The sequence below is a fragment of the Xenopus laevis genome, chromosome 6S (genome assembly GCF_017654675.1).
Source record: "Xenopus laevis strain J_2021 chromosome 6S, Xenopus_laevis_v10.1, whole genome shotgun sequence".
Taxonomy (NCBI): domain Eukaryota; kingdom Metazoa; phylum Chordata; class Amphibia; order Anura; family Pipidae; genus Xenopus; species Xenopus laevis.
The window spans coordinates 118,356,661-118,380,173 of NC_054382.1; the positions used below are offsets into that span (position 1 = coordinate 118,356,661).

General features: G+C 40.0%; 1 protein-coding gene across 38 annotated transcripts in view; it reads left to right on the forward strand.

The window, feature by feature from the left end:
• Window positions 1–23,513, forward strand: part of LOC108719750 (regulating synaptic membrane exocytosis protein 2) — a 358,076-nt gene that overhangs the window by 147,025 nt on the left and 187,538 nt on the right. For 36 of the 38 annotated variants that reach the window (XM_041567991.1, XM_041567957.1, XM_041567969.1 and 33 more), the window contains one exon: window positions 12,780–13,690. In XM_041567991.1, the coding sequence (XP_041423925.1) occupies window positions 12,780–13,690 (911 nt within the window). Of the gene's footprint in view, window positions 1–1,302; window positions 1,530–12,779; window positions 13,691–23,513 lie in introns of those variants that run through there. The other 2 variants (XM_041567981.1, XM_041567988.1) reach the window with 2 other exon arrangements.

The following is a 23,513-nucleotide window of genomic DNA, read 5'->3' on the forward strand; positions in this document are numbered from 1 at the left end:
TCGTTTTGCCAAAAATTCGCCGCCGGCGAAATGTCGCAGAAGCCCATTAAAGTCTATGGGCGTCAAAATAATTGTTGCGCGGCGAAATTTTTTTGACGGGCGTCTTTTTTTTTTTTTTTGACGCACGATGCTATACAAGTCTATGGGCGTCATTTTTTTGGCGAAACAAGACGAAAAAATTTGCCAATCCCTGCTGAGTAATCATTTAAGCAAGTCCAGTTGTTTTAGAATTACTTATATTAGATATACAAGTTCCATTGTTGATCCTAGCAACCAGATTGTTTTAATTTCAAATTGGAAAATCTCTGAATAAAAAGCTAAATGACTTAAAAAAGAATAACAACAAAAAAAATAATACAAAATGGAAACTTACTGCAATTTGTCTCAGAATATCACCCACAACATCATACTAAGGGCTCTTACACACGGGTGGTTTTTCCTGTGGTCCCTTGCGTTGCACTTTCTTCCGTTCAGCCGCAGGGGAGCGTAGGAATGGACACACTCAATTATTGTGAAGGGGGCTGTACTCACACAGACGCATGGAAGCGTCAAACGCAGGTGGGACGCAGCATGTTGCATTTCACCTGCGTTTGACACATAAATGCGTCTGTGTGAGTACAGCCCCCTTCACAATAATTGAGTGCGTCTACTCTTGTGTTCCCCTGCAGTTGAACGGAAGAAATGCAACACATCCAAACGCAGGAAAAAACGCCTATGTTGAAGAGCCCTAAACGTTAACTCAAAGATGAGAAACCCCTTTAAGTACTTCAGCGAACCAGTCAAGCTAAAAACCTGATCAATAGCCAAGTCAGCCCGTCTGTCTATTCAGTTAATCTGCACCTGGGAAACTGCCCTGGGAATAATAACACTTTTGTAAATGCTACTGTATGCTAGGGGATGCTGGGATTTGTAGGCCATAAGTTGATATTTGTCAGTGCCCTTTATTGCTAACCTACCTTTCGCATCTTCGTTTCCTTCTCTGTTAGTTGGGAACATACAGTGCATTTGCATTTACCAGCAGCCATACACTCGGCATATATCCTTTATTATAAAACATGGAATTAATAAAATGCATTTTATCTGTGGATTCATAGGTTTTTAATATAGTCAGATTGCTAGCAGTCCCAAAGTGCATTTTGTAGGCAGTCACTAATCAGCTAAGTACCATAATCCTCCTTCTAACTTGACCTTCCAGCTATATACAGCACATGGTAACAACATTAAACCCGCGACCCTCCTCTTTTGCATTCCCGGTTTTGCTGTTGGACGGGCTGCACACGAGGATGTTCCGGCAGGGCCATCGCCGACCAAACTTTCTCCACCATCCAGAACATGACTGACGGATAATTATTCGCCTGAAAAAGTTGGAATAACAATAATGATCTAATGATTGCGAAGGCTGGGGCTGCCGATTATCCGGCCAACCAGCACCAGGGGCTTAAATGGAAGTTGCAGCAAGCCTCCGTATTGATGCATTCGCCTGAAAATCATGCCGGCTCCTTTCTAGATGTGCAATGGCTGTTTGCAAGGTAAAGGCTGCAGAAAGCAGGCAGGCTGCTCCCATGGAAAAGATAACCCCCAGACTTAGATATTTAATGATACACAGGGTTGCTTTTGGATTATTACAAATAACATTTGTTGGATATTTTCTTTATATACATAATGTCATTCTCCAGCTCTTGAGTAAGGGGTGCCAATCATCCTTACTTGCCCGCCAGCCCTTGTCTTGAAGATATGTGTTTTTTCCCCCTAATTATCATTTTCGTTGTTTTGCTGTGTTTAGAATCCTCTTCATCTCTTGCACAGGAAACCTAAAATCCCCTCGTATTACATAATGGCATGGCTGAAAAGCTTACATTCTTGCCAGCTGAATTAATCAGTACTTTCCCCTTCCAATACAGCATTTTTGTTTTTTTATTCTGCTTTTTCTAGTGATGACTGGCTCCTGCTTAACTGCAATTTGAAGTGAAGTCTTATAAAGACCAGAAATGCACACACTGGGAATTTTGGATCAGCCACTTAAAGGGTGCAATTTCACTATTTTTTCTTTAAAGACCCAGTGAAATAGGCATTTTTAGCCTCATTACTAAACAGACTGCACAGAAATCAATACGTTTTGTAGGAAACGCAGTGTAAAACTTGCTGAATGAATTCAAAATAGTGCTGTTAAACCTTCACCCTTAATGGTATGTCAATAGCTGTTTGACAGCTGCCTGACATTTTTTTTTCGGGGGTGGGTGGGGGTTGATGAGGCATTCCTGTTCTTGGATGTTTTGTAATTAATGATATGGTTTCAGGTCTGTGTATGAGGCCGCTTGAGTCTGGTAAAGATGGAGTAATGAGCCTTACAAGTTGGTATTGCAGAAAATATAAACATCGTTGTTATTTCCCACCAAGAAAGAACAAATGCTTTATCTTGGTAGGGCATATCATAAGTATGGTTCCATGCAGAGAAGTTCATTCCTGTGTAGCATTTAAGGATCTGCATTAGGCCTAGCTGTACTGGAATGGAGGATACAGAAGCCACTTAGAAGAACTGGAATACAAGGGGCTGCTTGGTAGGACTATGGTGGAGGGGTTGCTTAGATGGACTAGGATATAGGTTCTGCTTAGATGGATTAGGATGGAGGTGCTACTTAATTGGACTGTGATGGAGGGGTTGCTTAGTTGAACTGGAAGGAATGGAGGGACTGCATAGCTGTATTGGATTTAAGAGGCTACTGAGACAGGGATGGGATACAGTAACTGCTAAGTTGGACTGAATTGGAAGAACTGCTTAGTTGGATTGACATGGAAGGTTTGCTTAGTTGGACTGGGATAGAGGGGCTGCTTAGTTGGACTAAGATGGAGGGGCTGCTAAGTTGGACTGGGATGGAGGGGCTGCTTAGATGTACTGGGATGGAGGGGCTGCTTGGTTGTACTGGGATGCAGGAGCTGCTCAGTTGGACTGGGATGGAGGGGCTGCTTGGTTGTACTGGGATGGAGGGGCTGCTCAGTTGGACTGGGATGGAGGGGCTGCTTAGTTGGGCTGGGATGCAGGGGCAACTTAGTTGGACTGGGATAGAGGGGCTGCTCAGTTGGACTGGGAGATAATAGGGGCTGCTTAGCTGGACTGGGAGATAGGGGCTGCTTAGCTGGACTGGGATGGATGGGCTGCTTACTTGGACTGGGATGGAGGGGCTGCTTAAGTGGACTGGGATGGAGGGGCTGCTTACTTGGCCTGGGATGGAGGGGCTGCTTACTTGGCCTGGGATGGAGGGGCTGCTTACTTTGACTGGGATGGAAGGGCTGCTTAGTTGGACTGGGATGGAGTGGCTGCTTAGTTGGACTGGGATGGAGTGGCTGCTTCATTGGACTGGGATGCAGGGGCTGCTTAGTTGGACTGGGATGGAGGGACTGCTTAGTTGGACTGGGATGGAGGGACTGCTTAGTTGGACTGGGATGGAGGGACTGCTTAGTTGGACTGGGATGCAGGGGCTGCTTAGTTGGACTGGGATGCAGGGGCTGCTTAGTTGGACGGGGATGGAGGGGCTGTTTGTTGGACTGAGATTGGGGGCTGCTTCGTTGGACTGGGATGGAGGAGCTGCTTAGCTGGACTTGGATGGAGGGGCTGCTAGGTTGGACTGGGATTAAGTGGCCACTTAGATGGTCTAGGGTTGAGGGGCCGCTTATCTGAACTGAGATGAATGGGCTGCTGAGGTGGATTGGTATGATGAGTCTTCTTCATTGGACTGTGATGCAGACGCTGCTTAGTAAGAATGGGAATGAGGCAGCTGTCAGGGGACCTTCAATTACAGGGTCTGCTGACTAATGAAACAGAACTACAGCTCCTATGTTTAGAAAGAAGAGTGAACTGTGGGTAGTTTTGTACTCTTGAATGGCAAGAGGGGCCAGACCAAGTGGGAAAACAAAACGAGGGCCACAGATATTTAAAATGGTGACCATAGATACTAAAGACATAAGTAGAATATAAGAGGAAGACAAACCTCAAGTTCATCCATCATTGGCTACATTGTAATTTTAGAATAATATAATAAGGAAATGTTAATATAATTTAATAAAGAATGCCAGTGGGCAAATGATACAGCTCATCGTAAAAGTCTCAAGGCTGTATTTAACTAAAAATGTGAGATTTTTTAGGGGGTTACAGAGTGGCAGAGAGGGGCCCAAGTTTGCATCTTACAGCTTGAAGCAATGCTAATTCAGTCTTTGGCATCTAATTTGAGTTTTAATACTCTTCAATTAAGAGAGACGAAGGGATATACAGGGATAGACCTTATTAAAATCCATTAAAAAGACTGAATGTAATTGACCCCTTTCTGTAGCAATATATATATATATATATATATATATATATATATATATATATATATATATATACTTATTTTGATTTATTTGAGACACTTGTTCATTTGGTGTTTAATTTTTTTGTGTTTTCTCCCGCCTTTCCCTTTATTTAAACTCTTTGCTTGTAATCGTCTAATGTAATGTCTGTAGAATTTCTGTATTTGTAATTTCTCTTACTTATGAATAATTATGAGAACAACACGATTAAAAGCCGCACTATGGAATATGATCTCACCATTTTTACCCATTTACTTGCTGATGAAAGCAATAATCAACTGCTTCTGAAGCAGTTCTATGTTTCCAGGCAGTTAGCTGTAATTCTGTCTGTTACCCTTTACCTTTAATGTCCCTTGGCTTTCAAAGTATCATGCCCTGTCAAAATTGAATAGATTGTGTATAAGCATACTTTTACGTATTTTGAGTAGGGATGCACCGAATCCACTATTTGGGATTCGGCTGAATCCCCGAATCCTTGTTGAAAGATTCAGCTGAATACTGAACCAAATCCTAATTTGCATATGAAAATTAGGGTCAGGAATGGAAAAAGTGAAAAAAAAATCTTTTTTTGTGACGAAACTCGCATGATTTCCCTACTCGTCCCTAATTTACATATGCAAATTTGGATTTGATTCAGCTGCATTCGAATCTGGCTGAAAAAGGCCAACTCTCGAACCGAATCCTGGATTGGGTGCATCCCTAATTTTGAGCTCAATGTTTCTGCCATCAGTCCTATTTAATGCCTATGACAAAGGACTTCAAATGCAGTTAGTATAATTATTCACCCAGTACCTTCCATTGACACAAGGAGGAGAATGACAAGGATGCTTACACTAATACCAAATAATTTTCTAAAACACATGGCAGTGTGGAAACTGAAGTTTTTCATGGTGCAGCAAATTGCTGCATGAGAACTTTTAAATGTGCCTGGTGCAGATGTACAATCAAGGCAAGTGGCATATCCTTGCAGGCCACAAAGGTCCAGGCCTAGGGCCTAGATCTGGGGGGTGGCATGCTGCCTACTGGCCATATTTGAAGTGGGACTGGGTGGGAGTAGTTGACAATTGCTTGAGTCTCCCTCCCATTCATTCCCTTGTTCTGGTGAATGGTGACCTGCACCAGCAGCAGTGGGGAGTAGGTAAGGGAGTAGGGGTGCAAGTGGAGGAGTGGTGTGAGCAGTGGGGGTCAGAAGGCATGAGCAACTTAAGGGCACTTGGTTTGAAATCAGGCCCTGTATGTGTGGAGGCAGTAGTGTTTGCAGGTATAGTGTAGTTCAGCAAAAAAAAAGTCTAGATTTAACCTGGGAAATTGTTGTCTTTTGTTGTCCACATCTGGTCCATCGTGGCATGGAGAAGGTATTTCATGAAACAGGGTTGCTGGGTTTGTAGGCAGTGAAGCAACGTAAGAGGCACACCAGGAATGCTTTTATCCAGCTGCGTAACAGGGGAACATGGCATGATGAAGCTGGATATTTAAGTTTGGTCCACCATTGTAAGTACAGTGGACTAGAAGGTGCATCAGAAATGATGGAACTGGTTGGTGTTTTATGATGATACCGGAATTCTGTATTAAAATGGTTTAAGGTTTATTGGTAAAAGGATTTCTTTGTAGCCTGTGCACCACCAAGAAAACCACCTAGCATGCTGGAATTTTACAAATGGTAGTTTGAAAAATCAACTGATTGTCCTGAGTTCCATTCCTAAACCAATCATGGTTTCCTTATTAATAGTCCATTTACCCACACAACTCATATGCTGGGAATCCTCTGCACAAGGGGGTATTAAACAGCTTCCAAACTGCATTATAAGCTCTGACTTTGTACCTTTCACCAATTCAGGACTTCTGGACTTTTGTTCATGATTATAAGGCCGACAGAAAGGATTTCAGACTGGCTGTCATTGCTTAGTGCATCACCAGGGCTCGCTTAGGTGCTTCTTCCCATTTACTAGACCCATAATTCTAGTGGGTGAGGCACAAAAAATGCTGCATGCCTCATTAGTTCTCTTTATTCTTCTGCACCCAGTCTACATGCTAAATAAATTGCCATCAAATAGCATTTTGCAACCAACATATAGAGCACCTCTCAGCGCAATGCAGCAAGTTCCATATCTTAGCAGCTAAAGGATAAAACAAGTCCTAAAAGCAGGTAGTAGAAGGTGGAGCTACTGTGTTTGTGAGGCAAATTCCACATTTCTTGTGGATTCTTGTCTGTCACAGTGTAGATCCCGATGCCTTAAAACATTGTCCTTTCAAACTAAACAATTAGGCCTGTCAAGTGGGGCAATGATTCTCTATGACTACCAAGCATTGGACAGTTCAAGGCTCTTGACTTAAATAAAAATTATAACAAAGGTGGAACTTGGCTTCGTTAGATGGAAAGTGTTGCGTTATATTCCTTTATGAGGGATAGGTCTGTAGTTGTGCTTTGATTTATGAAGGACCAGCTTTATCTAAATGGCTTGGAGAAGGAGTTTCAGTCAGCATTATAATTAAAATATGTTAAATTAAGTTTAGGTTGCTGTCTTCAAGGGTTGGTGAATGGAAAGCAACTTACAGACCTGAGTCTTTAGTAAAGGCTTCTTTTTTTAGAAAAAATAAAACTTGGGCTTTTCCGAATAATCGATCTTTCCGTAATTCATACCTTATGTCTACTAGAAAATCATGTAAACATTACATAAACCCAATAGTCTGGTTTTGCTTCCAATAAGGATTAATTATATCTTAGTTTGGATCAAGTACAAGGTATTGTTTTATTATTACAGAGAAGAAGGAAATCATTTTTAATTCAAATTAGTTGGATAAAAGGGGTAGATGAAAGCGGGCTTTTTGTTATTCAGAGCTGTCCAGATAACGGGTTTCCGGATAGTTCCCATACCTGTGTATGCACAGAATAAACTCTAAAATTTGATAAAGGTAAATTTATAAGAGGTTGAAATTCTCCTCCATTCTCCATGGGGGGGAAAAAGTATTTCTACCATAAATCAAGATTTTTTTTTAGCTATTTATCGGTTTTCTCGAGCTTTTTCACCAGCTGTTTCTAGCCAAAAGAATCTGAGCACTAAAAGCTGCCCAAGATCCATTCAAGCCAATGGGCACATTAGCATTTGTTTGAGTAGAGGTCTTTCTAGCGCCTCCCTAAACTTGTCCAGTCTTAATTTGCTTTACCTTTAATGTCTGTGGGAACCCCATGCATTGAAAGATGAAGTATTCTCCAAATTTATGCAGCAAATAATAAATACCTGATACCCTGGATGGAACAATATAGTTCACTTTTATCCTACACTGAGGACAACAAATATTGCTACATTTACCCCCATTTCATTTAAGGCAAAGTGACCCAATTTACGTAAATGGACACTATACTTTGTTCTTGCTGCATTGTGTTGGGATTGAGAGATATCTGACTTTGACCTAGTTTTATGTTATATCTTTTTATCATTTATTGGACCTTTTTTTTTTTTTTACGGTTGACCACTTTTGGCTTTCCTTTCCCCCGTGGGGTGTTACTTCCCAAAGTTAAAGGGCATGTAAAGTCTAAAATAGAATAAGGCTAGAAATGCTGTATTTTTTATACTAAATATAAACATGAACTTACTGCACCACAAGCCTAATCAAACAAATAATTTATGCTTTCAAATATGCTACAGGGGGGTCACCATCTTGTAACTTTGTTAAACATCTTTGCAAGACTAAGACTGTGCACATGCTCAGTGTGGTCTGGGCTGCTTAGGGATCGTCATAAACAAAGCTGCTTGAGTTCTGCAGGGCTGGGAAGTAAGGCGGGGGCTCCCCCTGCTGTTCATAAGTATGATTGTTTCCCTGCTCAGCAGTTAGGGACCATCTGACAATTCCTATCCACAGCAGTAAATGAAGGGAGAATTTCACTGCATACAGTCAGGTTTCTTATAAAAACGGTAGACATTTTTTAATTAAAGTATATTGGAGATAGGTTTCTTTTTCATTAAAGAAAGTAAAAATGGGATTTTATTTTTTTGCCTTTACATGTCCTTTAAGTTACATTTCTTATTTTGTGTAGGGCATTACTGGATTTACATAAAAGCTGTGGTTGAGCATAGGAAGGGGAGAGTCAATGGCATTTTATTACAAGGCAGAATCTGTAAGAAAAGTCATATTTATAAAATTCAAGAAAAAAATTCTGAAATATATAGCAATACATGAATATCTTATTGTATAAATACAAAGAGAGTGGAAATAATGGCTTTTTACCCTCTTTCTGAGTATGGGTCATTTATCAACTCTGGGCAAATTTGCCAGTGGGCAGAAACCCGCAGCAGCCAATCAAATTTTTGCATTCATTGTTCTACCTTCAACTGCCTGAAAAAAGTGATGGTTGGTTGCAATGGCTTACTGCCCCAGGGCAATTTTGCCCAGTGTTAATAGATGAGCTCTAGTATCTGATAGGTTTGCTTCTGAATTAGCTGCTGGATCTATGTAACCCCTGCTGTAAGACGGACAGAAATATAATTTTGTTTTAACTTTCCATTTTATTGAAATGCCAATACAGCAAAATAAGTGAAATACCAAGTTACACATTGCAGATTCCAAGCACAGTGCAGTTATAACGTATTTATTGCTTTGACATACATAAAAAAATTCTGAAAGTGGCTAAAGTTAACGCAATGTGAAAGTGAAAATAAAGGTGGAATGACAGGCGAATAAAAAACAAAACAAAAACTAAAAAAACAATTTTTAATTAAAAGTCAAACATTGTCTTGTTAAATCCTGCCAATGTTATAATATAGAGACTATTGAATATTCCCTTGTATGAATTATTGGTTTGTGCTTGTGTAGATTTCTTGGTATTAAACATTTGAAGGTGCTGAATATTCTGAAATCGCTAATGAAAACCACGTGTTTACAAATGACTGTACTATTCAAAGTATCCATTCATTATTTTGTATAATTCGCACATTTCATTGAGTTGTGTTTACTAGTATAAGGAAGATTTTAGAGGTAGAGACCAATTGTTATATATTCATATACAGGTATGGGACCTGGGGCTTTTCTGGATAATGGATCTTTCCATAATTTGGATCTTCATACCTTAAGTCTATTAGAAAATCATGTTAACATTAAATAAACCCAATAGGCTGGTTTTGCTTCCAATAAAGATTAATTATATCTTAGTTTGGATCAAGTACAAGGTACTGTTTTATTATTACAGAGAAATAGGAGCAATTTAATACTAGGGGCAACATTCACCCCCGGTTTTAGGAAACCATAGAAACTATTTTGAATAGGGTTGCCACCCCTCCGGTTTTGATCTGGACAGTCAGACATTTCCAAATTAGGAACACCAGACAGGATTCCCCTAGATTGATGTGTGAACCAGCCGCCCCTTGACATCATCACCTTGTCCCCGAGACGTCAGCTCCCGTCCCCCTGTCCGGAAAGGGGGTTGGAAAAAGGTGGCAACCCTAATTTGAAACCTCTTTTTACTGTACCCCCAGTATTTATAAATAAATAGGCATGTGGAATTGACATTGTGTCATCTATGTCAGGACAGTTGCATTGCATATCTCAAAGGAGAACTAAACCCTAAAAATGAATATGGCTAAAAATACCATCTTTTACATTCTGAATTTATTGCACCAGCCTAAAGTTTCAGCTTGTCAATAGCAGCAATGATCCAGGACTTCAAACTTGTCACAGGGGGTCACCATCTTGGAAAGTGTCTGTGACACTCACATGCTCAGTGGGCTCTGAGCAGGGTCGGACTGGGGGGCCCGAGGCCCACCGGGACTGGCCCGGCGGGGGCCCACGAGGGTCGGGGCCCACCGGGTTTTTTCCCGGTATCCCGCCGGGCCAGTCCGACACTGGCTCTGAGCAGCTGTTGAGAAGCTAAGCTTAGGGCTCGTCACTAATTATCCAGCAGAAAATGAGGTTGGTCTGTAATATAAGCTGATGCTACAGGGCTGATTATTAAATTCTGATGCTAATTGCACTGGTTTCTGTGCTGCCATGTGGGGCATCTTTGGAGACACAGATCTTTACTAGTGATAGGCGAATTTGCGCCATTTAGCTTCGCCGAAAAATTCATGAATTTCCTGCGAAACGGCGAAAAATTAGCTAAAATAAATTTTGACGCTGGCATCCAGTTTTGACAATTTTTTTGACGCGCAATTTGCATCTGCCGAATAAATTCGCCCATCACTAATCTTTACTGCTAAAGGGCTGTGGTTGCCGTGGGCTGGTACAGATGCCAAAAACATAATGTACAACTACTTCTTTAGTTAAGCTTTAGTTCTCCTTTAATACACAACACATCATCGTTCTTACTTTCTCTCTAATTGGTTTGCATTCTGTCTTACGATATTGAGTAAAACCTGCTTTTAATAACCGCTCCCTTCTATTGTCAAGGGACATTAGTCATTGTAGTCCATCAGCTGGTAGACAGTTGCAAGTTAGTCATACCTGCTTTGAATATTCCTTTTGCCTGATTCTTACATATATCTGAGACTATGGATAAACTGAGACTAACTCTTGGAGTCTCCGTGTCTTCACAGTGTTTCTATAAAGGTAGAATCAACTGTTAATTATTGATTCAGATGAAAGGTGTGAGTTGGATAGCAGCTTTTAGCTCTCAAACATTTGGATTGAGAAGAACACTGGGAGGGGCTGAATGGTGGGCATTGGAGACCTAGTGTAGATAGGCTGATCACTTTATGGCTGCATCTCTCCATCTCACAGTATGAGAAAGGAGACCTTTGTTCTACTTCACTACCAGCTTGACAAATGATGAGCTACTTCTCAGAATCATTAGTGCGCTTCCCACTAATACTCCAGTTAGGTGATGGATTGCCATATTCTACTACCCATTCCAATCAATAAAATAGATGGTAGCGAAGCCATGCCTTCCCAGTGGTTGGGGTGGAGTCAGCGAAATATGAATGGAATGTCATTCAAATAAATACAGAGTAAAATATCAGTTGTCATTGAAATATAGTGCTGTTATTATTGTTTTATAGACTACCCGCTGAATATATCTCATTATACAGTTTGTGTGACTGTGATTAGAATCTGCGCCCTACATTGACAGGTTCTCCATGAACTATCAAGGCAAGGGGTAACTGGGTGCTGTAGTTCTTATACAACTGAAGTATTTATTTATTGCAATGGGGTTGTATTGCTTATTTTGTATATTATAATCGTTACACTTATTTATATAACCTGTGTTTCTCTCTGTCATAGTAACTGATGAGCGAATAATTGCAACGGCCTCTATACTTTCATTTTTATTTTCCCCTTTGTATTTATTGAATGTTTAGTAATAGCTCTCTTGCTGCACCTCTGCCCTGTAGTTACTTGCTCAGCTTGCAATTTGAGACCATCAGAAGATACCATTGTATTTCAAACCTGGGCCATAAATTGCTCCCTCATAAACAGAGAGAATTGTCTAGGCTTTTTCTTATTCTGAGCAGAGAGGTATACAGGTATGGGACCCGTTAGCCAGTTGCTCGGGACCTGGGGTTTTGCGGATAATGGATCTTTCCGTAATTTGGATCTTCATACCTTAAGTCTACTAGAAAACCATGTAAACTTTCGATAAACCCAATAGGCTGGTTTTGCTTCTAATAAGGATTAATTATATCGTAGTTTGGATTAAGTTAAAGGTACTCTCTTTTTTGTTACAGAGAAAAAGGGAATCATTTTTAAAAATTTTAATTATTTGGATAAAATGGAATCTATGGGAGACGGCCTTTCCGTAATTCGGAGCTTTCTGGATAACGGCTTTCTGGATAATGGGTCTCATACCTGTAGTTGGCTCTGTTATCTGGAAACCCATAGGGCTCAGAAATACCAAAATGTTTTCCATAGTGTCTATTTGATCCAACAATTGTTTTTTTACATCATAAACTCAAAGGAAATGGTGCATACATCCCTAATCCGGAAAACCTGAGGTCACAAGAATTTTAGATAATTAATATAAGATCTGTACAATAAGGGCAGAGACAAATGCTCAGATTCGAGATTAGTCGCTCATCGACAAATCTCCTCTTCTTCGGGGCGACTTATCTCTCCAAACTGCCTCCCGCCGGTGATTTACATTTTAGCCGGCGGGAGGCAGTTTGGCAATCGGTGTGCTTCGTTTTCGGAAGTCGCCCAAAGTTTCCTCACGAGGAAACTTTGGGCGACTTCGGAAAACAAAGCGATCCAAGTGCCATCCCGCCATCGATTTATATTCTAGCAAGGCAGTTCAGGGATATTAGACGCCCCGAAGAAGAGGCGATTTACAGCTGGGCGACTAAATCGCCCTGTATCTGAGCGTTTGTCTCTGCCCTAAAACAACAATTCCATGTTTTATCATGATGGTTCATTGTAAGGATTGTGGGGGTTTGGATTAGAGTTCTGCATTAACTAAGAGATATTATCAAATACAGAAATTCTGACTGCTCTTTTCTTTTGTGCCACAGGAAAAGAAGCCCTTCAATACCTAGAGACCAGAATCCGAGATATAACACAAGGGACGATATAGGTGAACATTCACAGCATGCTTCATCAGACAGCGCCATGCCTAGATCACCATCAGATTACTCGGAGAATCGATTGCAACGAGAGTCTCAGCTCTATGATGAACCTGAGCACGATGACTACAGGAGAAGTAGGCGGCGCTCCAATGAGTATTCGGTTGATGAGGAGGATATCCAGGACAGGGAGGAATATGAAAGGCAGAAAAGAGAGGAGGAGTACCAGGCAAGGTACAGGAGTGACCCCAATTTGGCCAGGTACCCTGTTAAGCCGCAACCATATGAAGAGCAAATGCGCATCCATGCAGAGGTTTCAAGGGCTCGACAACGAAGGCACAGTGATGTGTCTTTGGCTCAGACAGAATTTGAGGAGTCTCGGATGTCAACGTTAAGGATGGAGCGACCTTCAAGGCAGAGATCTGCATCAGAGCGTAGAGCAGCGATGGAAAGCCAGCGTTCTTATTCAATAGAAAGAACTAGAGATGTGCAAGGGCCAGGTCCTGGTCGGCAAAGGAACTCAAATCATAGTCCCCCAACGCCGAGAAGGAGTCCTATTCCCAATGATAGGCCAGATATGAGGCGCACAGATTCCTTACGGAAACAGCACCACTTGGACCCAAGTTCCGCCGTAAGGAAAACCAAAAGGGAAAAAATGGAAACTATGTTAAGGAACGATTCTCTTAGCTCAGATCAGTCTGAATCTGTGCGGCCCCCACCACCAAAGCCTCATAAAACAAAAAAGGGAGGTAAAATGCGTCAGGTTTCCTTGAGCAGTTCAGAAGAAGAGTTTGCTTCTACGCCGGAATACACGAGCTGTGATGATGTGGAGATTGAAAGTGAAAGTGTTAGTGAGAAAGGTAAGGAGTAAAGATTTGGACTATTCGTGAACAATTTATCTAACTTTTTCCCCTAAAAATGTTTATCCTCGAGCAGACTTTATAGTTTATCCACTGGTGACATATTTATATATGTGTCTTACTGTTGCTTTCTTTCATTGCTTTATATGGTTACGTATTTATGCTTAAAAAAAACATGACTTTATGGATAATGGAAATATAACCAATGAGTCTTTTCTCTAGGTCTACAAAACCCTGATTATGTATAAATGTAATACATTCTACTTCCATCCCAAACTGCTGCATCATGTCTTGCTCTTCCAGCCTTGTGTTAACATCATTTTCTAAACTTTGTTTTTAAAGGGTAACTAAACCTAACATATTGCATGGTGCATTACTTATGGTGCTGTCTTACTATTTTAAGGAAATATAATCTCTCAGTAGTCACCAACAATCTTTGGCTCAATGGCACATTGGGTAGTGCCTTTTATTGGATGGTGACCCCAAAAACCGAATAACGTTTTCAGTTGCAGGCTGGGAGTAGGAAGGCAAATAATTCAAAAACCTTCCAAAATAAATAATGAATACCATATGCAATGAATAATGATTTCTAACATATTTTATTATAATTTATAACATGCTAAAAGTGTGCTCTATATAAAGAGGAATATACCCAGTAACCCAAATAAGTAAATACTTTATCATCAAGATTCAGTGTTTATCATTTATGAAAGGGGAACTGAACCCCTCAGTTTTCAAGGGATCCCTGTCCCCTCACCAACTACACTGCCAGATTTGTAGCTGTCATCTGAAATAGAAAGCTTTGTAACGGGATTGGTGGTCGCTACTTTCCATGCCAAGGTAGGGGCATGCACAGTGCACCACCACCATGGTTATCTGTTACTATATAGGATGCTGAAATCAGATTTGTTTTGGGGATTTTGTTTTAAAAAACACTTTATCATCTTTTAGGTTTAGCCCAGCAGGGGGTAGATTAACTTGAGCTATGGCTAAAGTGTTTTACTTTTTCTATACACCCTGTATTTATATTTAGTTATGTCTATTTGTGGTAAAGCATTTAACAGCTTTAGCATCTGACTGTCCTTATAGTATCAGTAGAGTACAATCTAGGCTTCCCTTCCAGAGCTCATGCAAAGCCATCTCAGCCGGGTAACATAACCGGTAGTCCACCAAATCAGATGACTGATCTCTGCCGAAAACTCTACCCTTAACTATGTACCTGACGGCTTTGCATTAAGACATTATCAGCTAGAACAATCAAAAGCCCATGTTAAAGGGGCAGCAAATATATAAACGTAGATATAAGTAAGTTCCTTTAAGAGATGCACCTCCAGTTGGAATATTGTGGTTTGTGCACCCTCTTTTTGCAGAAACCCCTACCCTGGAGAGCTGGGAAAGGGTAGATCAAGGCATCCACTTTGGAAAATCGACCAAGGTTCTCTCTGCAGCTGATTCACCATTTAAGATGGATCTAAACCCAAAAAAATTACTTGTATTTGTGTAAATTCAGAGCACTTTTCTGGATATTTTTGCAGTTCACATTTGTTTTATGTTTTTAGAAGTTTCTGAGATATTTGCATTTTAGACTGAAATACTAGACTTTTGGCTCAACTGAGAGTCTGCAACATGAGGGTTAACTGAAAGCAGGACAGACATAGAAAGTGCACAGACAAGTGGGGTCTATAGGTAGGGTTAAGCTGAAAGCCAGACTAGCGGTAAAAAAAAACTGTTAGGGGGTTATTTATCAAAATCAGAATTTTTCTGATTATTTCAAAAGTCTTACAAAAAAAATCCACAATTTGACTTTATTTATTATTAAAAAGCTCCTTCTTTTGGATCAGGGAAAAACTTCATAAAATCAAGTGAAAATCCGAAAATCGGATGGTTTTTCTGATTTTTTTCTCAAATCGCTAGGTTTTTTCGGCCTTTTTCCCAAAAAGTCAAAAATTTTCTGATTTTTGCCCGAAATAGTCAGATTTTCAGGCTAAATCCAGTACAGACCACAGAAACTTCCATTAGGGACCTCTACCATTGACTTATATACAACCTCAGCAGGTAAGAGATGGCAGATTTTCGGATTCTGACTTTTTGCAGTCTCGGGGTATAATGAATCTTGTAAAAATTTACTTTTTTTTTCAGATTTTATAGTAAAAAAAAAAAAACTTGAGTTTTTTGCATTTGTACTTCAATAAATAACACCCTTGATTTCAGAAGCCAATTAAAACAGCGAATTAGGAGGCGATTCATCAAAGTTTGAATTTAAATTTTTTTTGCGCAAAAAATCATAAATTCATAAACCGTAAACAACAATGTATTATATAAAAAAATATATAAAATATTTATAAAGCACAAAAAACAAACAAAAATACAATATAAAAGCTAGCGAGTTTTTTGACATTGTAAGTTAACAAATTCGCGTTTTTTTGACCTTGTAAACTCACAAATTTGAAGTTTTTGAGATTTTTCGATGATTGCATTCAATGAATAAGCAAACATTTTGACTTTTTAAAATTGTTTTGAACTATAAAAAAAACTCTAAAACCTCACAAATTAAATTTTTGATATATATGCCCATTAATGTAATTGGCAAAAGTGCTTGAAGCATCAATGTGAGAGGAAGTTTGCACCAATTAATTTTTTGGATTAAGGTCCCCTTTAACCATGGTGCACAATAGCTTTCATGGCATGCCATATAATGTTCTTCCACACTGCGTTAACTACAAATTACTGTAATTACTGTAATATTTCTCGGACGAGAAATTCAACTGCTCTTCTTCTGTGCCCCTCTTCTAGTCTCCTATTCTATTGCATACAAATGTTTCCTAACTCAAGGTTTCCTTATTAATTCATAAATAATTTGTATTTCTTTTATTAAGTGAGGAGCTTCCACCTATTCTTTTTGAGATCTACTGACCTTGCAACATTGACTATTATTTTTTCTCATTCTTGAGTCTGTCCCTGCAAAATAAGGGACAGTTGGCAACTGTGGATATTGACACCATTGCTTTAATTATTTGTCACTTTCGAGAAACGAATGCCTTAGAAAAGTGTCACTTAACTGTAATGTAAGACCTTCCCTGACAGTCAATGGTGTAGCCAAGTGCAGCAGTGAAGCTTATTTACCAGAGAGACTGTTTTTAGCACAAGCGGTAAATGGAGTTGTAGGGTAACTGGCTAAGTACCAGCGATATACAGAAGGATTAGTGGCTCAGCCAATAGTCTTGCAATGGCCAGGTACACTGCTAAGGTGCAGGACTGTTCACATGTAGTTGTTTGGTTTGTTTTTTCTTAACACAACCTCTGTAGTACATTAATACTATCAGGAAAGCTAGGTTAGATATAGAACCATAGCTTATGCAGCCAATACAGATGAATAAAAACTCCCATATATTTTAGGAGGTCATACACTATATAAATTGGGTTCAGCAGCTGCTACATGGCCATAGATTGATTTACTGAGTGGTACTAAGGTTTAGCTTGGTTAATGTCCGTCATTATTGTGACTTGCATCCACTGACGCCTGCTGAGATCTGGGGAGGAGATTTGACATGTGTAGGACAAACAAAGTTGCAGCAATCTGTAGTGCCAGGGATGAGAATTCTCAGTACAGGGCATTACCTATACTGGTAAATTAAAGGATAAGTAAACCTTTATTGCAGAGATACACGTGGAGATTCAGGGGATTAGTCGCCCAACGACAAATCACCTCTACTTCAGACGACTAATCTTCCCGCAATGCCGACTTCGGAAAATTAAACTCTCCGGGTGCCATCCCACCGGCGATTTCAATTTTAGTCGGCTGGATGGCACTTTGAGTGCTTTGTTTTCTGAAGTCGTCTGAGGTTGCCTCACAAGGAAACTTCGGGCAACTTCGGAAAACGAAGTGCTTTGAGTGCAATCCCGCTGGCAATTTAGATTCTAGCTGGCAGGGAGGCAGTTCGGGAAGATTAGTCACCCGAAGAAGAGGAGATTTGTTGATTGGCGGCTAAATCTTCCCGAATCTCCACGTGTGTCTCTGCCCTTAAAATAAGTGAATATAAAATTGACGAGGGTACTATTCTAAGCATTTTTGCATTCATTATTTATTTTGTTTTTATTCCAAGATATTAAGGGATGCCTTCTTCACATCTTTCATAAGCAGAAGAACATCAGAGCATCTCCTGACAACTTCTTTGACTGCTTGGTGGTCAGACTGGTCAGAAACTGACCAGCAGGCGTCGCTGTTGTAACAAAATTATTTCATATTAACAGCACATGTATCCCTTAATATCTTGGAATAAAAACAAAATAAATAATAAATGTACATTGCAAAATTTCTTAGAAAAGCACAATCATTAATTTTCCATTCACTTATTTTAAAGGTTTACTTATCCTTTAAGGTACCTCTTTGTAGAGGCTATAAAAGCCAGCCTTGTTTTGTAGGATTAAGTTTTAGTAGACTGGCCAGAAATCACTAGATTCATTCCATAGGAGGTTAATTTCTCTGACCATACCACCTAAGCCACCTTGTCTCTCCTTGCTAGAATAAACCCAAGCTGATGGAAAGCAATATCGGATTTTTTGTTGGTGTTTAAATTTTTTCTAGTTGCCTTTGGGAGACCCATCAAGGTTTCTAGATAATAAATCCCTTACCTTTACATAGAAACAGGGTCAATAGTCACCATGCTACAGTCCAAAGGATATCCAAGATGGCTAAACAATCCCACAACTTGTTTCCCCTTCATAATGAGCCCCTCTATCCACTGCATCCTCCTCCCTATCGGAAGAAGACCTTTAAACCAAGAGCAAAACTAAATGGATTGAGGCTTTCACAGGAAAATAACTTAAAGTGATAGAATTTTCTTTACTGTGTTCATGTCCATAATCATGAATTGATGCCTACTTGTGATTTCCCCAGTGCTTCTATCAGGAGCAGTGACTGGCAGCTAAGCATTTGTCATCTCTCAGAATAGATATTTTTAGCTGAATTTACTGCCAGTGCAGGGTCAGGCTAGTGACCTACAGACTGGTTAGATTAACAGATTAAATAGAAAAACCTTCTGTATCCTCATCATCAAAGATTCTGTAAAACAATATTCTGATGGCTAGGACCCAAACACCACACAAAGCAACAATTATTGTTATTTTTTTTAAAATAACCATTATTTTAAATGTAACCCAGTTCATTACCCAACAAAGTCATGTTTAGAGAACAATGTATACAGTATGTGCCAGCAAAATTACTTTATTCCCGATCAAGCCTCACTTTTTCACCATGATAATGGAGAGCCACAGCTCCCTGGTTAATAGCAGGACTGCAACTTTCAGCCGCCACAACCAGACAGGTTGTGAGTTGTAGTAATTCATTACTTCATCAGGATATGGGGCTTAGAAGCATATGAGTGTGACCATTGGTCAGTAAGCAAGGGCCATATATTTGGTGAGTAGCAAGTCTGGAAGAGGCAAGAAGACAGCCATTATAAAGGGGACTTTATATTGTGTGAAAAACAAGAATGTGCCTTTGTACTTTACTACTATAATTATAGAAAGAATGTGCTGAAAAGTTGTTTTTCTGGCTGATTTATTGTAAATGTCCCCCAAAACCCTCCCATCTGTATCACTTTCTGCTGGCTGAATTCTGTGGATGTGCAGGGGAGCATGCGGCAGTCAGCAATCTGCACTGTAGGATAGGAACCAATCAGAAGCTGAGCTGACCTGATAGGGAACTTAAGCTTGCCTTTGCTTGTGTGACTGCAGGGCTATCCCACTCCCACTGTGATTCTGGTAGTGACATGCCCACTTCTCATTTGAAACAGGGACCAAAGCAGATCAATAGGGAACTCCAATAAAGGGGCCATTTTTAAAGAGTGATAATTTTTAGCCCAGAGTGAAACCCATATGAAATAGTATTTGCTTTGCCTACAAGATTGGGGGGGGGGGGGGGTCACTAATGCTATATGTCTCCTTTAAGGAAAGGGTATGATCGGGAAAGAAATTGAAGATAGTTGGCACCAGGATTGCCAGGTCTAATTTTCAAAACCAGCCCAAAACTAGCCGAGAGGCACTTCAAAAGTAGCCCAAAAATAGCACAATATGTGTAGTGAAAAAAAGTCTAACAAATAAATGAATTTATGTGAAATACAATTGTGTGGAACTACAGAGGGGGGGGGGCCCAGGAGGTATAGGGGCCCCATAAAGCCCTTATACACATACAATTTCAATAAATGTTGGTAAAACAGGTCAACCTATAGACATTTTGGTGGCCAGAAGATTTTTAACCCAAATTTGTCTGAAATTGAGGAAAGTCATCGAAAAATGTGAGAAAGCTTAAAAGGGACGGGAGACTGGGGTACAGGGCCCAAAATCTGGTAACTCCCGACTTCTTCACAAGTCAGGCCTCTTGCATGCTGGGTATTGTAGTGTTGCACTTGGCAAATTGTTAAACAAAACACTACATTACCCAACATGCATTGAGAGACACAGGCTTGGAACATTAGGGCAAGAAAAAACTTTGGCTGTTTTCTAAAGTACAAACCAGCCAAAGGCCCAAAAAGTAGCCCAAATCTGTACCTTGGCTAGTTTGTACTTTCTAAACCCACCTGGGCTTTAAATTAGTAGCCCACTTTGGCTTATTCAAGCCAAGCCTGGCTCATAGGTGTATATAGGAATACAACATTCCTTCCTAGACATCAGCCATCCCAAGACACAGTAATGGCAGCCTTTAATCCGCCATTAATCAGATTCACACCCTATAACTGGAACATGTGGATCTTAGGACATCTCCAGGTATTCAAGGAATCGTCTCTTCTCTTGACAAGCACCAGTGATGCCAACTAAACCGTTATATCCCATTAAGCAAATGTAATTCGGGGTGGTTAATTTGTTAGGGCAAAATGTACATTACATCAAGTTATCGACCAATGATTTTATAATGCCAGATATTTTCCTCTGTCGCGTTCCAGCTCATTTGCTAAATGCACGGTAAAAAAAGCAACGTACATTAAAGAGAAATTGAGTGAAACATACACCCAGTAACTTAGGCCCAATTAACTAGATAAATGTGTTAAAGGAAATAAAGAAATTACAGTTGAAGAAATGTGAAGGAAAATTTAGTAAGAGTTGCATCTCTCTATGTTTTTCTTTAGTGTTTCAGTTGAATGGTGATCAGTGTCTTGTTTTGAAGAATCCTGCTGAACATACAGAAATCACTAGAGGTCTTTTGTTTTAGCTCAGGAAGGAGTTGGTCTGGGCTTCCTAGGTCCCACCATGGAACATGACATTCAGGACCCACTTCCATAAATTTTTAATTTAGAAAGAGCATCATTTTGTAGGTGTTATATGTAAGCCTATGGTGGGAAATCCACAAAAGAATTGTCCTTAGCTGGGACTCATAGGGGCTCCCAATCTTTTTCACCCGTGAGCAACATTCAGACGTAAAATGAGTTGGGGAGCAACACAAGCATGAAAAATGTTCCTGAGTGGTTCCAAATAAGGGCTGTGATTGACTATTGGTAGCCCCTATGTGGACTTGCAGCCTACAGGAGGTTCTGTTTGGCAGTACATCTGTTTTTTATGCAACCAAAACTTGTCTGTAACCCTGGAATTGAAAAATAAGCACCTGCTTTGAGTCCACTGAGAGCAACATCCAAGGAGTTGGGAAGCAACATGTTTCTCACGAGCTACTGGTTGGGGACCACTCTAGGGTCTAAGCCCAAGAGGAGATCCGTCGGTACTCAAGTCAGTATGTAGCTACAAAATGTTTCCAGTGAAGGTAGAGGAATATCAAAGTCGTTTTGGAAATATTAATGGAAAGTTAGATGAAGGAGCAAAGTATCAACAAAATCCCATTATCTCAAAAGAATTTTAACCGCTTTTACAACATTAAAGTTTTTTTTTACATCGCAGCATATAATGGGATTTTGCCAGGTCATATTTGTGTGCAAATTTCAATGCTATTTTGGTTGCAAGTAAAATTTCGTTCCAAATTGGGCAACGAGAATGGTTAAAGTTGTTCTTGTCAATGTTCATATTTTCGAAACAGTTGAAAAGGAAAAAAACTAGTGGTCTTTTCTAATTTTTGATGGCTTTATAGATAGGCTTCCCACCTGTAAACATAAATATTTAGCCAGACGATACAGAAGTAAAATAATTGGCAGAAAATGTAAAAATACATATATAGTTACATAGTTAAAACAGGTTGAAAAAAGACAAAGTCCATCAAGTTTAACCCCTCCAAATGAAAACCCAGCATCTATACACACACCCCTCCCTACTTTCACATAAATGTTATATACCCATATCTATACTAACTATAGAGTTTAGTATCTCAATAGACTTTGATATTATGTCTGTCCAAGAAATCATCCAAGCCATTCTTATAGTCATTAACTGAATCAGCATCACAACATCACCCGGCAGTGCATTCCACAACCTCACTGTCCTCACTGTGAAGAACCCCCTACGTTGCTTCAAATGAAAGTTCTTTTCTTCTAGTCTAAAGGGGTGGCATCTGGTACGGTGATCCTCTTTATGGGTAAAAAGGTCCCCTGCTATTTGTCTATAATGTCCTCTAATGTACTTGTAAAGTATAATCATGTCCCCTCGCAAGCACCTTTTTTCCAGAGAAAACAACCCCAACCTTGACAGTCTACCCTCATAATTTAAGTCTTCCGTCCCTCTAACCAATTTAGTTGCACTTAGTCTCTGCACTCTCTTATGTTTTCATCCCTTGAGTTAATGCCCTTTTTTATGCAAGACAGAACTTTATTTGCTTTAGTAGCCACAGAATGACACTGCCCAGAATTAGACAACGTGTTATCTACAAAGACCCCTAAATCCTTCTCATTTAAGGAAACTCCCAACATACTGCCATTTAGTGTATAAATTGCATTTATATTCCAAAGTGCATCAACATTGAACCTCATTTTCCAGTTTGCTGCCCAGTTTTCCAGCTTAGACAAATCACTTTGCAAAGTGGCAGCATCCTGCATGGAACCTATAGTTCTGCACAATTTAGTATCATCTGCAAAAATAGAAACAGTACTTTCAATGCCCACCTCCAGGTCATTAATAAACAAGTTGAAAAGCAAGGGACCCAGTACAGAGCCCTGCGGTACTCCACTAACAACACTGGTCCAATTAGAAAATGTTTTTCTGATTTTGATACCTGCATAAAGATGTTCCTGAAGCATATTATGCCGGATTAGGATGCTGGGTAAGAAAGAGTCTGGGTAAAAGGGAAAGAGAGCGGCACTAAACGAAAACAAATGAGATGCAGTCTGTCCGTTGTTCTGCTAACAAATATTGTCCTTGGTTTTAGCCTAATAAAGGCATTCACGAGGATGGGAACATACTTCCCGCTGATCTAAAAAGCACCCTGATTGACTGACTCACCAGAACAGATTTAAGATAGTGGAATTGACACGTGATGATTTGTCTCTGTCAGAGGTGTAACCACAGAGGAAGCAGACCCTGTGGCTGCAGGGGGGGGCCCAGGAGGTATAGGGGCCCCATGAGGCCCTAATTCATATACAATGCTAATAAATATTGGTAAAACAGGTCAACCTCCTGACATTTTGGAAGCCTGAAAAAGAAAATATCTAGTTATGCCACTGGTCTCTGTGTCAGATCCTGAGAATCACTATTTTAAAGGAGAAGTTAAATGCCATACCAAACTTCATTTGTTTATTAAATAGTGTCCTACTTTTGTTGGATTTTAACATTATCAGTATTGATATATGAAGTGAATCCTTTAAGAGCTTGGGCACAGGGCAGAGTTTGGGGCTGTCAGATAGGACTGGCCAATTCGTCCGGGCACCCTAGGCAATCTAGCCTGCCACCTCGT